The sequence below is a fragment of the Mchenga conophoros genome, linkage group LG5, assembly GCF_057382185.1.
Source record: "Mchenga conophoros isolate Kocher_MC1m ecotype Shallow Benthic linkage group LG5, M_conophoros_male_GT1.1, whole genome shotgun sequence".
Taxonomy (NCBI): Eukaryota; Metazoa; Chordata; class Actinopteri; order Cichliformes; family Cichlidae; genus Mchenga; species Mchenga conophoros.
This window is the reverse complement of record NC_140530.1, coordinates 37,990,678-38,007,037: the sequence shown is the minus strand read 5'-3', so window position 1 is coordinate 38,007,037 and position 16,360 is coordinate 37,990,678. Positions and strand designations below refer to the sequence as shown.

At 43.1% G+C, this 16,360-nt stretch overlaps 1 protein-coding gene across 10 annotated transcripts in view; it reads left to right on the top strand.

The window, feature by feature from the left end:
- LOC146575107 (dedicator of cytokinesis protein 3-like) overlaps positions 1–16,360 on the top strand; it is a 240,693-nt gene that overhangs the window by 184,506 nt on the left and 39,827 nt on the right. For all 10 annotated transcript variants that reach the window (XM_085275298.1, XM_085275297.1, XM_085275293.1 and 7 more), the window contains 6 exons: positions 6,898–6,979; positions 8,156–8,216; positions 8,411–8,558; positions 10,938–11,026; positions 12,865–12,990; positions 15,779–15,903. In XM_085275298.1, coding sequence (XP_085131424.1) covers positions 6,898–6,979; positions 8,156–8,216; positions 8,411–8,558; positions 10,938–11,026; positions 12,865–12,990; positions 15,779–15,903 — 631 coding nt within the window. The remainder of the gene's footprint in view (positions 1–6,897; positions 6,980–8,155; positions 8,217–8,410; positions 8,559–10,937; positions 11,027–12,864; positions 12,991–15,778; positions 15,904–16,360) is intronic.

Sequence of the window (16,360 nt, the reverse complement as noted above, 5' to 3'; positions counted from 1 at the left end):
TGCGAGGCATGACCCAGGATCCTGTTCTCACTGAGACATAATCGCGTTTGTCTTCTTCACACCAAATCAAAGAAGCCCACCCCTCTTTTATCAGCAGCTCCTTTAATGTCAGGCTGTTGTTCCTCTGTTGAGTGTCTGTTCTGTGTAATGGGGCGATTGTGGCTCAAGAGTTGGGAGTTCGCCTTATAATCGGAAGGTTGCCGTTTCGAGCCCCGGCTTGGACAGTCTCGGTCGTTGTGTCCTTGGGCAAGACACTTCACCCGTTGCCTACTGGTGGTGGTCAGAGGGCCCGGTGGCGCCAGTGTCCGGCAGCCTCGCCTCTGTCAGTGCGCCCAGGGTGGCTGTGGCTACAATGTAGCTGCCATCACCAGTGTGTGGATGTGTGTGAATGTGTGGATGACTGGATGTGTAAAGCGCTTTGGGGTCCTTAGGGACTAGTAAAGCGCTATATAAATACAGGCTATTTACCATTTACCATGATAGCAGTCATGGAAAATTGGCTGTTTCACTCTGAGTCTCTTCGCTCGAGTCGATTGAATATCTAAAATAATACTGTAAATATATGCAAGGTGTAGTTAGAGGCCTGTGCAGAATCACTGGCTTAATGTGATGCAGTGAAATCAGCCGTTAAATCGGTTAAATTGAAATAGCTTCACTCTACTGAATTTGATGAAAGTAATAGAAGATAATTCAGCTGGGTCACGTGTTTGGATATTAATCCTTTGACTGGAAGGTTGTGAGTCGCTGCTTTTGCTTTTCTCTGTCCCAGATTGAGGAGCAGATACTGGGAACAGTGGGTGACCAGAGATTCCTCCTTTATGTGAAGTGAACTTTTCTGTTTTTAAGAGTGTGATAAGTTTCTTTTTTATTGTGCTTTTATTTTTTCTATTTATGATAGTTTTTACTCTTTTAATGTATTCCCCAGTTTATGTTTTTTCTGCAGTTTAAAGCGGTTTCATAAAAACCTATTACTGCATGGTTTATCATGTTTGATAATAATACAGACGATGCAACAATGATGAAGGAATATTAATTAATTGGATGTCTGTGTGACTTTGCAGAAAAAGAATAAAGGGTTGCATTAATGCTGTGAATCATACCACAGCACCAATACAGCAGAAACCTCGTTGCGACACAGAAAGATCGGTGGTTGCAGTGAATTATTTGTGCTTTCATGACAGATTGCAGTGACCAGCTGGTCGCCAGAGGAACGATCATTTCAATCTAACTTAGAAATGTAAAGATTGGCGACACGTTGGAAACAATCTGAGTCAGTCTGTGACAGTGAGCGCAACGCATGTCTTTGGGGAAAAGACAGAATTGTTTCCATCTCCGTGTACGTTGCTTATATTCCTCTATAAAAGGATTTTTGAGCATCCACATCAATTTACAGTTTTGCAGGAATTTACAGGAGTTTCTGTTCCATGTGTACGAGATGCAGTCTGGACTCTGAATTTAGTTTATTAGAGTTAATCACTGTATTAACACAAACAGAGTGCAGACTCACATATTTTCTCACTATCATATTGTATCGCTTTGAAGATGCAACTGGCTGCGAGTGGTCGCGGTAATTTCGGTGAATCCACCGTCTCCATCCAGTGTTTCCTCTTGTGTGATTACTGCATTAAATAAACTTGTTTCCAGATCTGACGAGTTCACCAAAAAAAGAAATCAGCTCCAGAAATGAGTCGGTGCCTGCAGACCCCTCAGATAAAATAGAAATATACAGAAAAATATGTAGACGCTGCTTTGAGTGACAGCTGGGACTACTCCAGCTGTCAGAGGATGTTTCTGTAGCTGATTTCTCTCATCGTAACATCTGTCCATCGCTGTCACTTCCACAGCTTGCTTCTGAAGCTTGGTAACATTTATAGGTAATGTAGGACTCCAGCCTCTGGTCCAAGACAGCGAGCGACTCACCAGACTTTAGAAACAGGAGTGCGCAAACATGGGACTGACGCGAGGTTATCTCCAACTTTTATACACCTGATTCATCTTTTCTCACATAAAAACAAATCTATAGACACAGTGGTTGATTCCTGTTAACGCTTTATGGACAGTAAGCTCATAACACAGTGATGGATCTAGTAAAAAAAAAGACTAAACTAAAAGGTCTCAGTACATCAGGGGAAGGAGACTAAGCAGTAGGAGATAGAAGTAGAAAATTACTATATTGTCCTGTTCTTATCAGATATTGAGAAAATCCTCATGACTGACGCATTTCCAAGTCCCTGATGGAGGCAGGAAAGTGAAAGTAGGCAGTAAGATTCCAGTTTGGATCTCCTGACAGGTGAAAAATCTGTTCTTTCCCTTCCTCATGAAGTGTGTCTGCGGTGCAGTGATGTGGTAGCGGCCTCAATATGTGATTTTTATTAACGTGTCTTTGGACAAATTTCCTTTGATAAGCAAAGGTCGTCCTGGCTGTGAGTGCTGTCTGTGCTTGAGCTGAGACTCTTCTGCCTGTACAGTATGTTTATATTTAGACTGAATGTCAGTGGTGTGGAAATAGTAATGGATTTCCATAAAGTGCATATGTGTGTGTGTGGGTGTGTGTGGGTTACTGCAAGCCCACACGTGCATGCATGCGTACATAAATGTGCAGTACAGCAGCTTATGTCTGCATATGCATGCAAGTACCCACATCTGTGTGCTGGGAGGAGTTTGGATAGGTCAGGACGTCTTCTGATTGCATCTGCATTGTTTATCTTCCCTCTTTCATATTGATGCAGCGATAAAGTTAATAATTCAGCCGTGTGTGTGTGTTTCTCCTCCTCTTAGTGAACAGTCTTTGTCATATGTGTATGATTCATTCACTTGTTCCTGCTGCCACCCAAAGGGATAGTTACAAATAACTTCGGTGGATAAAAATTCCCCTCTTGCTGATGTGGGCGGTCTTTTATCCTTGAAGCTCGGGTCCTCTGCCTGAGGCTTGGAAGCTTGAGGGTTCTGTGCAGTGTCTTTGCTGTTCCTAGGACTCTGCTCTTCTGGACAGAGATCTTGGATGTTGTTCCTGGGATCTGCTGGAGCCACTCGCCTAGTTTGGTGAGTGCCTCTTCTTTGAACCCTTGGTACTTCTCCAGCTACTTGTGTTCCTTCTGACTGATGTTGCTATCATTCGGATCACTACATCTATTGCTACAATGCTATTTTGTCAGTCTGTATTTGGAACTCACACAGGATCTTAGCATTTTGACCTCGGGACTTCCAGATTATACTCGGCACAGATGTTCCTGTACACTATGCCGGCCACTTGGTTATGGCGTTCCATGTATGCCTTGCCTGCTAGCATCTTGCACCCTGCTGTTATACGGTGGATTGACTCAGGGGCATCTTTACACAGCCTGCACCTGGGGTCTTGCCTGGTGTGATAGACCCCAGCCTCTATGGATCTTGTGCTCAGAGCTTGTTCTTGTGCTCCCATGATTAGTGCCTCTGTGCTGTCTTTCAGTCCAGCTTTGTCCAGCCACTGGTAGGATTTCTGGATATCAGCCACTCTTCATGGTTCCCATTTGCCTGTGGGATCCCAGGTGCTTGTAGTTGTCCTCTATGTCTGCAATGTTGCCTTCTGGTAGTTCGAGCCCCTCAGTTCTGACTACCATCTCTCTCTTTGTTATCATCCGACTACACTTCTTCAGTCTGAATGACATTCTAATGCTTTTGCTGAACCAGCTGCTAATTGATGAGAGACACCCGGAATGGCTAACTGAAAGCTGGACACTCTTAATCCCCAAGGATCCCCGGAAGAGACCGGTCCCATCCAACTAGCAGCCAATAACCTGCCTCAGTACCACACACGCATAAATATGAGGGAAGAACACGCCGTCTTCTTCCTACATAACATATAAACAAATAAAATGTTCTTATTTTGTCGATTATATCATTGTTTTCTTCCTTGAATCAAACTCTGACTGAATGAAAAAACAACCAGCAACAATATTTAAAGAAACAAAAACAGGATTTAGAGCAGAATGTAAAACCCATATCTCAGTCTTTCTTTGTGCCTCCTCACCCCCACATCTTCCACTAAGTCACAGCGTCCCACTGTTTGAGGAGAAATACATATTTATTGTGTTTTGTTGTATTTGTTTGGCCCTCAGTGTCTCTGGGGGATTAGAATAAATTGTTCCATTTAAAGAGCCAGACGCAGTGTGTGTCTGTGTTGTAGGGATTTGTGGGTCCTCGTTGTTGTTTGCGTATTACCTTACACTATAACCTCAGAGTCTTATCATATGTGGCGGGGGGTAATCTGCTGAGCAATAAAGACTATATGAGGAACAATGTTCTATAATGAGATACTGTATTTAGTTGGGCCGTTTATGTTAATGAGGAAGTTCAGTTAGAGGATTTCTAACGATTGGTGTGTGAACACATCGTCAGCCAACAGCTCATGTTTGAGATGATTTATTACAGCAGCAGAAAATAGTTTTAGTTTGTCATCAAGGCTCTGAACTCCTCACTTCAAACTAATATGGCAGAAATTTGTGAGCGTTGAGTGAATCGAGCGTACAGGTGGATGCAGAGCACCGGCACTTCATTAGACCCGTGAGCTGGGAGGGCATGTTTGATGTGTGACGACGTAGCTCGACGTGTCATCCTGATCACTCGCAGGTTTCACTCCATGCACGCAAACATTTCAATAGAAATAAGATCATGTAAAAACTAGAATTTGCATTTTTTGAGTTTATATTATGATTCATGTTGTTACAACAATCTGTCGCACAGGTGGCAGCATGTGCAATCTACTCTGTGATTGACCTCGTAATGTGATCACTTCTCTTCCCTGCACAGTCAGCTGATATCGGCAGCATTTCGAACCTCCACATAATCAGCATCTTCATTCCTTCATTCTGTTGTCTTTACCTGAGCTGAAAGCCAGCCGTGCCATTTCTGAGCATTGCTCACCTCAGTGTTTTGAAGCAGGTGCGTCAGAAGCCAAGCTCTTCAGCAGACCCTTATTATCACCGCTGCAGAGAAGTTTCCCGATGTAAAGGCCATCGTCTCTGCCACCTCACTACGTGTGCTGAACACTGACGCAGGACTGCAAATATTCTACTAGTGCAGCTCAGAGAGAGACTGACTCACTGAGAATCGCTGCTTTCATTCTTCTGTTGTCTAAAGAAAAGGAGCCAGGAATGGAGGCAACATATTAAACAGGGAAGGGATTTACTTAACAGTGCTAACGAAGTGATGGCTTCAGTTGAAAAACTAATAAAATGAGAGTAGATAATACTCTAATGCATTGTCTCATAAACCCTTTTGCCCAGGACTGACTGTCAGAGCGTTCGTCCTGATTTTTCTCAGCTCGGTCTTGTCCAGAAGAATGAAGAACACGTTCTCCATCGCTCTTCTACTTCTTACACTTATTAATTTGCAGGAAACTTTTGTCCTATGCATTGTAAAATTGAGGTACAAACCGAACTTGAGCAGATAAAGGAACAGACAGAGAAAATCAGGCCCTCGCTGCTCCGTCTTTCATGCCCATAAGTCTGTAGGCGCATGAAGCAAATGGGAAATACAGAGAAGTGCAGCGGATGGTGATGGAGAGATGAAGGGCTCATTAGGTGGGTAAGTGCTCTCAGAAGTGGCAGCTGCTCAAGCAGTTTTTGAAGGCAGAAAAAAAGGATTTCGCTGACTGAACCCAGTTCAGAAACTCCACCAGGAGAAGATCGTGGATTGAGATTTTCTGGCTGGCAGTCGAAGAGCCGGACCGTTTTGTTGGAGGCATCCCAACTCAGACTTCTCTGCTGTGCTGTAAAAATATCAGAAGCTAAAATATAACCTTGGTCACTCGTTTATCATTTTCCTAAACAGGCATGACTGTGGTAGGGATATGTTGACTCGTATCTAATTATCTAACATCCTTTTAAATGTAACTCAGTTCATTACAGACTCTGGGGCTGTTCATGAAGCTCATAAGATAAAACTGTTTCCTCGTTTCTGTCATAAAGACGTTCTTACGACTGTGGATCCTTCATTGATGAGGATCGCCGATGTACAAATAATCGCTGTGAGCCAAAAACTCAGACTTTAGTTTGTGCTTAACACTCAAATATATAAGGCTGAATATCCCTGTCAGCTAATATTTGTATATTGATATTGTTGATTGATGTCGAAATATCATTCCCGATCTGGATTCCCGTTTTGTACCTCCGCATCTCGATTTTCTGGCATCTGGCCTGAGGCGACCTCGCGTGATGTAAGACCTGCCTGCTTTAAGACTGACGGGCATCAAGAAGAACACGACAGTAAGTCAGCGAGTATCAGTGGATTTATGTGCGGCTCGCTCCTGTCAGACGTACTTATGATTTGAGAAATCTTCTAATGTGTCTGAGGCACGACGTGGCTGAACAAAGGCCCGTCAGCTCCGTCGCGTTTCCCTGGATAAATATGGGTTAAAAGAACAGAGTCGCTGACACCAGCAGACAATACTTTGCTGTTCCCTGAAGCGAAAAAGGCTGAGACATGCTGCTTTAGAGTTTCCTCACTGCTGGTACTCGCGGGGAAAAGGCTTGAGCAGAAATCCAAAAGAATTTTTATCTCTTTCAGAAATCCCTCGAGGAGACGGAGAGAGGGCGCCGGGGGTAAATTGCCAGCGGTTAGAGCTTCTCAACCTCAGGCTTGAGCAGCGTGTGCAGTTGACATGTGGCTGATATGAGGAACATTTAAAGAAAAACAGAAGTTTTTTAAGTTTTATTCACAGACTCTGCCAGATAAAGCCATCTGGCAGAGTCTGTGAATAAAGAGAGAGAGAGACGCCACACACTGTTTCCCGTATCTCCTTTTCTCAGGTCAAATATCAGCGATAAAGCAGCACAGAGGCGGTGACGACCTGATCTCACTGAAAGAAATCGTTTTTACTAAAACTAACCAAAGTGGCCGTTGATTGTGTTGTTTCAGTGAGAAGTTCATGGTGAGACTGAACAAGAACGGAGGTCCAAAGAATCCAGAGAAGGTGGACCGGCTGTGTGCCCTCTTCACGGTAACACACACACACACACACACACACACACACACACACACACACACACACACACACACACACACACACACACACACACACGTTTAATGAAACTCGTGGTGCAGTGATGGTGTTTCGTGTAATTTAAGAAGGGAACAGTTGAAAAACTGAGGATCTAAAAGTGAGGAAGCATTGCCCCCTGTTGCTCTGCAGCAGAATCAGTCTGCAGATCGTTTGATGCATTTTTGCTGCACTAAAGCTCCCAACGTTCACTGATGCAGTTATTTGAATTCTTCAGTAATTACAAAAACTCAATTGAAGTCAGTATTATAAGGTGAATGCATGATTTACATGTAAGTCACAGGGGAGATGAAACCAGACGTGCTTAAATGATTAAGCTGGTTAAATCTGAGCGTTCTTGTTTCAACCCGAGCTGGAATCAGTCCATATATGTCTAAATTACACACATATTTATAAAAGTAATAAAACAATCCACTGATGCAGCAGTCTAAGCAGAGCTTCTTAGTCCTCCTGTCTCCCTGGGCCACCTCCTCCAGCTCTTCCAGGGCCTTCCCAAACCCAGCAAACCCAGGACAACTGGCTAATTTTCATGAAGCTCCTCAAACTAAATATCTCTGAAGCTGCCCAGTCAGAAGCTAATTTCCTCTGAAGCCTTATTCTTAGCTCGGGAGCCATAAGTGAGAAACATAGACCGACCGATAACAACTTCACCTACCCGCTCAGTGAGTGGTACAGCATCCACATCAGTCTGTCTGGCAGTCTCCTGCTCCAATCTTCCTCAACTCATGAACAAGATCCAGAGAAACTTGAGCTTCTTAACTTGGGGCAGGAAATCATTCCTCTCCCGGAGTGTTAGAAACCACGATTTTCCTGCTGAGAAGCAGCGCCTCAAGGTGGAAGTGTTAATTATCATTCCAACTGTGTTGCATTTGGCTGCAAAACCTCCCCAGCTGGAGCTGGAGATCACCTCTGACTGGACCAGCAGCACCATCATCTGCAAAAAACAGCAAAAGATGTGATCCAGGAGCTCCTGGCTCCACATCGGAGTTCTGTCCATAAACGTTACGAACAGAAACTCAGAGCACAAACCTTCTTTAATTGTAAGAAAAGCTGAAGCTGGTGGATGATGATGATGATGATGATGATGATGATGATACTTTTTTCTTTTTCTCACAGGATCTGAGTAACAAAGACATGAAGAGAGATCTCTATATTGTCTCACAAGTTATCAGGACAGGTAAGTTATGTTATGTAGGTGGAAACAATTCCTGCAGAAATGCCTGAAATAACAGAATAACTTTGTCAAGTTTATAATGTGCACCTTTATTAACCTGAAATACCATTCAGATTAAAATAGAAAGAAATGAATGCTGTCGTATGAATGGAACAGGAGCCTTTCTCATTATGTGACGCACACGCTTCTGGTTACAGGTCGAATGCTGCTGAATGACAGTAAGAAGGGTCCTCCGCACGTCCAGTACCGTCGACCGTATGGCTGTGCGGTCCTGGCCATGAGCGACGTGCTGCAGACCATCTCAGAGCTCAAAGAGGAGAAAGATTTTGTCCTTAAAGTGTACACGTAAGTGTCTGCACTCGCAGATAACGAGGCAAGAGAAAAATACTGAGGGTTCACCGCAAGTAATGGCCTGATTAGACTCACAGCACAGGACTCGAACCTGTGGTGAAGCAGTGACACAGATATGAGTCGCTGGTGTTGACATAAGCAGACATATGAATCCTAAATGAAGTGTACAGATCTCAGGTTTAGTTGCTGGCACTTCATTGGACAGATGGACAATGACCCAAGTAAAAAAATTGCAAATGCAACCCCGGGTTTAGGAAGGTAAAGAATCAGCTGATCTCAAACCTGCCAGCATTTCGTTTACAGAGGAGAAAACTAAAGGCAGGAAACACAGCTGCAGTCAGAAGCTGGCAGAGTTACAAAGGAGGAAACACTCACTCGTAATGAGTTTGGGCTGGAGAAGGTCGGTACCTGTAAGAGGTTCTTAATAAAATATTAAAAAGTAAACAAAATGTTTACTTTTTAAATATTTTGTTACGATTATGCTGATATGTCCGGGTACATGTGACCCTCGAAATAAGTGGACTGTTGTTTTTTTGGTAAAGTCCTGATATTAAAGCTAAAAGTCTTTGTTTTAAATCCATATTTGAGTGAACTAAAATAGCAAAAGTGCCCAAAAATATCAGCTTACAGCACAAACTCAACACACCCAGAGCTCAGAGATGATATTTTCTTTTTGGAAAATCATTTTGTCCTACTCCAAATATTTCTGGGCTGAGAGAAAAGGTCAGAGAGAGAAAGAGGAGAAGGTTAAAGATAAGCGAGCTGGAGAGAGAGTAAAGAGTGGGGCATGCCATATATTTTTATTATAGCTTTACTTCTGTTCTTATCGCTCTGTCACCACCAGCCTCTTCTTTTTCTCTCCTTTCCTTATTTGTAAGAGAGACCGAGAGCGGCTGCACAGCCTCACTGTCAGTGCAGTTTGTGACGTCAGCAGCTGTTCTTTCACTCACACGCAAAGTCGATGCTCGGCATTAGGGACCACCCCTCAGCTGAACCTCTGAAAACGTGCCTGCAGGATCTGTGTGTGTGTGTGTGTGTGTGTGTGTGTGTGTGTGTGTGTGTGTGTGTGTGTTTGATGCCTCAGTCTTAGCTGAACTGCTCGGGTCGGTTCACGGGGGGTTAGACGTCTCCTTTTCAGGCTTGTGTTCCAGCATCGTGTGACGTTAACGGGACCGAAATCATCAGTTTGTTAGAATCAGCCGAGGAAAATGTAGATCCACACGTTCACTCTGAAGAAAGACGAGTAAATTAAGAGTGGAACGAGCGAGTTGTTTTATTGGATGGGGCTATTTTATGTTAATACAAAAATCCAGCAGCTTGACACAGCGTGGCTCATCCACTGTATTATCTGCAAATAGGTCTGCTAGTTACTGCTCTTTTTCTCTTTCCTCCTGTTGTTTCCTTGATTAATCAGTCGATCTGTAAAACTGTGAAAATGCAATTTCCTGGCCTCTAAATGGCTCAAAGATGCCATTAACGGGTGTTTAATCTGACCTTTGGTCTAATCTAAAAACTGTTTTCCCTTTATGAAACAAAATAAATAAATAAAATGTATGATTTGGCCGAGAGCAGCACTCTCTAGTGCACAGAAGTGTGCAATACAAACAGAGATGTTACATTTTCCAACAAAACCACAGAACCAAAGATGCGTTTGCACAAAAATGCGGCAGGTCAGCACTCGAAATGGAGAGTGGGTTTGTCAAGATACCAGCGATGAAGCCCAGGTGAAGATGATCTGCACACAGACAAATGTTTTGTTGCATTTTTGGAGTAGCAGCAGGAGTGAAAGGGAAGCCTACAAGATGGGAGTGAACCTGCTGCCGTGTGTCGTTTGGAGATGATGACACCGACAAAGAGACAGGAGGCCCGGCTGAAGATATTAAGATCCACACTGGGAGTGAGCAGGATGGAAGGGATTTGAAATGAATATGATGAAGTTCGAGCTCCATGCAGAAGAAGAGAAGATTCAGAGGACAGATGTTTGGTGCGACAGGAGAACAGACAACAGAGAGGGAGAGATGGAGACAGCTGATCTGCTGTAGAGACCAACGAAGACATGGAAGAAAGACCTGCTCCAATTTATCCGTGTATTTAACTCCAAAATTTCCCCTCACTTCCTCTGACATGTCAGCGCTGCTGCTCTGCCTTGCTACCTGTCATTCACCTCACCACCCCAGCATCCACCCGTAGACCACGCCCCAATTTTATATTTTAATTGCAATGATTGATGGCACGTACGCCCCAAAGTAACTGGCAAAATAACTAGATTTCAAAAGTCCATTATATCCAACTGAACTTTTGTTGTATAAAAACACAAGTTACAAATATATTGTTATCCTTTATAGGACATGATTGTTTTTTGTTGCTCTCCAGGTGTAACAATGAGAATGAATGGTACCAGATCCATGAGAACATCATCCGCAAGTCCAGCACCAAATACACGGCACCCAGCACCAACTACGGTAGGAGAGACCACGTGTTTGTGTACCCTGAGTTTGGATGATCGGACCCCAACAAACTGAGTGTGGGATAAAGAGCACATCTCTGATTTATGCTAAATACAAATACTGAAGCTCATAGTTACATTTAAGAATAAATAACTTGTTAATATCTCAAAGATCTCCACTTTCTTTCATGCAAACTTTTCTGGGTCTGAATCCTGAACAAGCCCTGAAACGGGCTACAGGATGAGGGGAGTAACAGTAGAGCAGCGGTTCCCAACCTCCAGGCCAGTTGTTTGGTACCGGGCTGCGAGAGTGGAGGCTCGGGGGTGAAGTGTATGGTTTTCTGGGTTTTTATCAGTTTTTAGCGTTAACTTGGTTTCCTTCGGACTTTCCCCGTGTAATGAATAAATCTTCTTTTTTTGGTATACTGGTTTTATTTTGTATTTATGACACCTTAATGGCCGGTCTGTGAAAATATTGTCAGGTATAAACCGGTCTGTGGGGACCGCTGGCCTACAGGATGAGGGGAGTAAGAGTAGAGTATCCATGTGAAAGAAAAGGTGAAAAAGATTACAAACTCAATCCTGATTTTATTAAAAGCTCTAACTTCGCCTCTACGCCCTAAATAATCCAGAAATAAAAGAAAAGCATCAGCAAACAGATAATGTTGGGAGATTGGAAATAAAAATGAAGAATCTGCACCTCAACAACACAAAAGAAGAAAAACCCACTCTGCAAACAGGAGGTCACAGTTACTCACTGGGAGCTTGACATAATTAAAACACAACACACGGCTAAGGCTACTGTACGTCTGGCCCATAGAGAGACTGAGCTGCTCTCCTCCCCAGCTCTTACACTGTAGGCCTGGTTGATCGCTGAGTGCAGCCAGCTGTGCCCTCACTCCACTGGAAATGACGGGCAACCCAGCTATGGTAAGAGAGGAGGCATAAAGGTTAGCAATCAACACCCAAACAACACAGCAGGCTTGCTACACGTATATCGGAGCACAATTTATTGTCCTAAAAGTATATTTTTTTATTCTACTGGATTTTTTTGTCCAGGTGAATTATTTTGGCCACAAAACCCAGAAGCAGATGCGTTATCCTTGCAGGGTTACCCTGCAACATTAGCAGTGCGGTGGTGTTTTTGTGAACACAGCAGCCGAGGGTGGAGGCAATTTCTAGCACTCAGTTATTGCTCCAGCCCGCTGATGTTCTGTGTGGACCGTTTCTTCCAGTCACTTTATTACTTCTGTCAAAGCACAGAGGGCAGGAGCAGATTCTAGTCCTGCAGCACTTGTGACTCGTTTTATTTCATTGCTGATGAGTCAGCCGACATTTCAGGAACACTGAACAAAAAAGAGTTCCCAGGAGCAACTTATTTAGAGCGTCTGACTGACACATGCAAGTCATCACACTGACATCAGCGGGAAAATCATATTAATTGGTGTCACTGTAGAGGACTCTCCTCTGCCCCAGTGTTAAAGTCTGTGAACTCCATGACCCCGCACAGATATGTGTCTTCAAAAAAACATAATCCAGCAGCAAACTTTTGTTTTCAGGTGAAGAGATGAACCCAGACTAACAGGCTGAGAGTCTGCTGGAAAAGCAGTTTGGCAACGTTTAGCATGCATTGAAATGTTTGTTCTGATTCTGGGGAGATCAAACGAGCTCTGCAGCTTCAAAACTCTGTTTAGACTTTAAGTTTATCTGAATTTTATGTGTGGCCTAAAGGCTGTGCTTTTTAAATAGGACACTTTGTTCTGTCTTCTTCCTTTGCTTTTCATCCATCTCTCTACCCATCTTCTTTTTCTGTCAACCCACTCGTTCCCATTTCTTCCCCTTCACATCCTGCAGGGCTGATCATCTCCCTGCAGCTGCTGAGGGGCGACATGGAGCAGGTCCGCAGAGAAAACCCGCTCATTTTCAGCAGGGGGGTGGCCATCACACGCAAACTGGGATTCCCAGATGTCATCATGCCCGGTGAGTCACGTATCCAGCTTCATGCAGGCCTACCCATCGCAGCGCAGCGGGCTGTCCACCTCAACACTTCTATTCTTAGTTTACGTAAGCACACAGCAGAGATGGGCTCCGTGAATAACACGTAAAATAAATAAAAACAACAATTCAGGTTTGAATCATGTAAATGGGTCAGACAGGAATAGAAAAAGTGCTGAATGTCTGGGCGGGTTTTGTACATCTCTACCTTCTGCTTTTGAAGAAGGGAGCAAAAACACGTACCTGTTGAGCTGAAGCACAGAGAAAAGGTGCAGTGTTGCAGGTGTTCTTCTTGAGCAGGCATTTTGTAAACAGTTTTATTTCTTGCAGCTATAAAAATCTTCAAAAGCTTTGTTTGGCTTTCAAAGAGGCCTTTGGATCAATGTCCAAGTTCCAAACAAAGAAAGAGAATTTAGATTTGAGGTCCAGGATCCCTGAAAATAAACAAGTGACTTCAAGGCTGGACAGATGGACAGAACCACAGAAGCTGATCTGCGCTCCTGCCGGGCTGCTGCTTAATTTAGATTCCTACATGGGAGCAACAAAGGAGTGAATCTGGTTTTTCCAGCAGGAACGTCTCCAAAGCACTGGTCGAAGTAAACAGTTTCCCAGAATTGGACCCGCTTTGTGATATTCCTGTGTTAGCTTCCTCTTCTGAGAGCTATAAATCCATTACAGGGAGACTGAATGTGTCAGTTTGCATCTCTCCACTGACTTCATTTTAATTACAGTGGAGCTTCTCCTCCTGTAATATGTTAAAATGTTTGTGAAGACCTTCAAAGCTGTAAATGTGTTATTATTTAATAACCCAATAAACTGAGTTACAGGCTTGTAGATATTTAAGTCCACAGATGTATTTTTCATAAGTGTGGAAATCTCTTTCAGCAGTACTTAGCTTAAGTCACTTTGATGATTTAATGTGTCTTTTTGTACAGCTTCCCAGCTGTTTCTGTCGGTGTGTAAAAGATAATTCAATCTTCTCAACAAGTGCACTGCCTGCTGTCAGACACGTGTTAGGCATGCACGCTCATTTATTTATCAGTCTTAGCTCTTATCTGCCCCAGAGGACTGACATCATTTAGTCCAGCCCCTCTGCAGGAGACTGGAGCTCAAACTATCTGGTCCTGGGTGAGGAACCAGACAAAGAGTGATTCAAATGATTTGCCATGGGAGACCCTGCCAGGGACAAATCCCCCCACCCCTGAAAAAAAATATATATATATAAAAATCTCCACCACAATAAGGTAGTGAACATGGAAATGTCGAGTGTTAATCAGACCTTTAGAAATCATTGCTGTGGCGCTGTGAGCAGATGTACACACAGTGCAGCAGCTTCTGGAGGAAGTAAGAACCAGGGGGCAGAAAAATCTGGCAAAAGAAAATAAAAATGGCAAATGTTTGATAAATCTTAGAGAAAGCAAAACAAATGAAAATAAAAAATATATCGTGATGTCTCACTGTGAGGGACTCATAGACTTCTTTAGACCATGTTGGAGGTTTTCTTGGTGCACTGTGGAGTTTAAATATGTGAATTTGTTTCCAACTTCACTTTGAAAAGTAAAATATTATAGTTCCTTAAGTTTTCTCTCATAAATTTGCAGCTGACACAAAGATTTTACATTTTTATGTTTGAGAAAACTTTTATTTCCATATCTGGATTTTAGGTTTTATGCCTCGTTTTTCCAACTGGCTGCAGCCTGATAAAGAAACCACAAAGATGGACAAGTGTGTGTTTGTGTGTGAATGCTGCAGCAGCCTGATATCACATCCAGGCAGCAGCTGGATTTACATACAAAAAGCATCTCACTGTTTACTTTTTGTATCCACTGCTTGCAGCTTCATTCAGTTAAAGAAACCTTACCTGTCCCACATTCATGCTTACTTTTTAGATTTAGCAGAAATACCAAACACTGATGCTGCTGAAGCTAAAGTGCTATGATCTCCACAGTCTCCTGTTAATTCATTTATGCAGCCTGTAAAATATGTGACCTCAGAAAATATTCAACATCCCGCATTTATGTGCTTGACAAGAGAGGCTTTCTTAGAGGCACAATTTCAGCCCCAAATATAATTTCTCCTCTGGTCTGTGGTGCTGCTTGTCCGGTGAGATAGTTAGACTTCCTGTTAACTTTACAGCAGGAAATAAACATTCTTACAGCCTGCTACAGAAATTATTCAAAGCTTTTACCCCGTCGTGCCAGCTGTCAGGAGTTAATCTTTACATAATTACAAGAAGTGCTTTGAATACATCATCATTACCATAGATTCATCTTTACCACATCAGGTCCTTTTGTAGCAGCCCTGCAAGCCAATCGTTTGCTTTGTATTTAACTTTCGCCTTTAGAAATAAAGGACACGAGTCGAGCAGCTTCATAGTCCAGCTCATGAACCTGCTGTGCTGCTCTCATTGGTGAATACTCTTAATGATGATGAGCTTAACAGGTAAACAAATGAACGCTTACATTAAGCTTCCCTCTACAGCAAACAGGAAGAAAACAGCAGGGCTGCACATCCCACAGGCACCAGTGTCTTTCACACACATTAACCACTGCTCCCCTCAGGCAGTGATGGAGTGAGTGGTTAACTCCCATCTTTATACATTAAAGGTGACACCTCCTCTATGAGGACGAGCGGGGAGTGAGAGCGACACACCGCGCCTGCTTTGAGATTACGGACATGTTTGCATCTTTGTTGCATCTTTACAAATAAAACAACCATGTGCGCTGGTGTTTGACACATATTAGTCTGCATTAACATGTCTCTGCTGGTCCAGGTGACATCCGTAACGACCTGTACCTGACACTGGAGCGAGGAGATTTTGAGAGGGGAGGGAAAAGCGTTCAGAAGAACATCGAGGTGACCATATATGTGCTTTACGCCGACGGAGAAATCCTCAAGGTAGGGAAACGTTCCTGCTGTAAAAAGCCTTCTTTTGTCCAGTTAGTGGCACATAATATAAACAGACGTTCAGCATCTTTCTTCTTCTAACAAAAAAAACAAGTCTTTCATCAGTTTGAAGTTGTGCCTAATGTTAAACTTTAGGCTGGTTTATAGCAGTAAGTTTCTTTAAAGGCAGCAGAGAATTTGTAGCTCACAGCAAACATGTTTCTGGTGTTTTGATGGTTTAGTTCAAGTTTAGAGTAGAATTAGCAAACAATGAAAACACACTAAGTAACAGCTGCAGCAGATGAACCACTTCAATGTTTTTTGGAGATGAAATGACCTGTTTTATTGGACTGTAAGAGTAAAGTAGTGAAAATGTTGTAAGTTAGAATAAATGAGCAGTATAATCCACTATCAGCTCTTTTATGTGTGTGAAATCCACGTTGTTGACCGTGCACACTTCAGTACATGC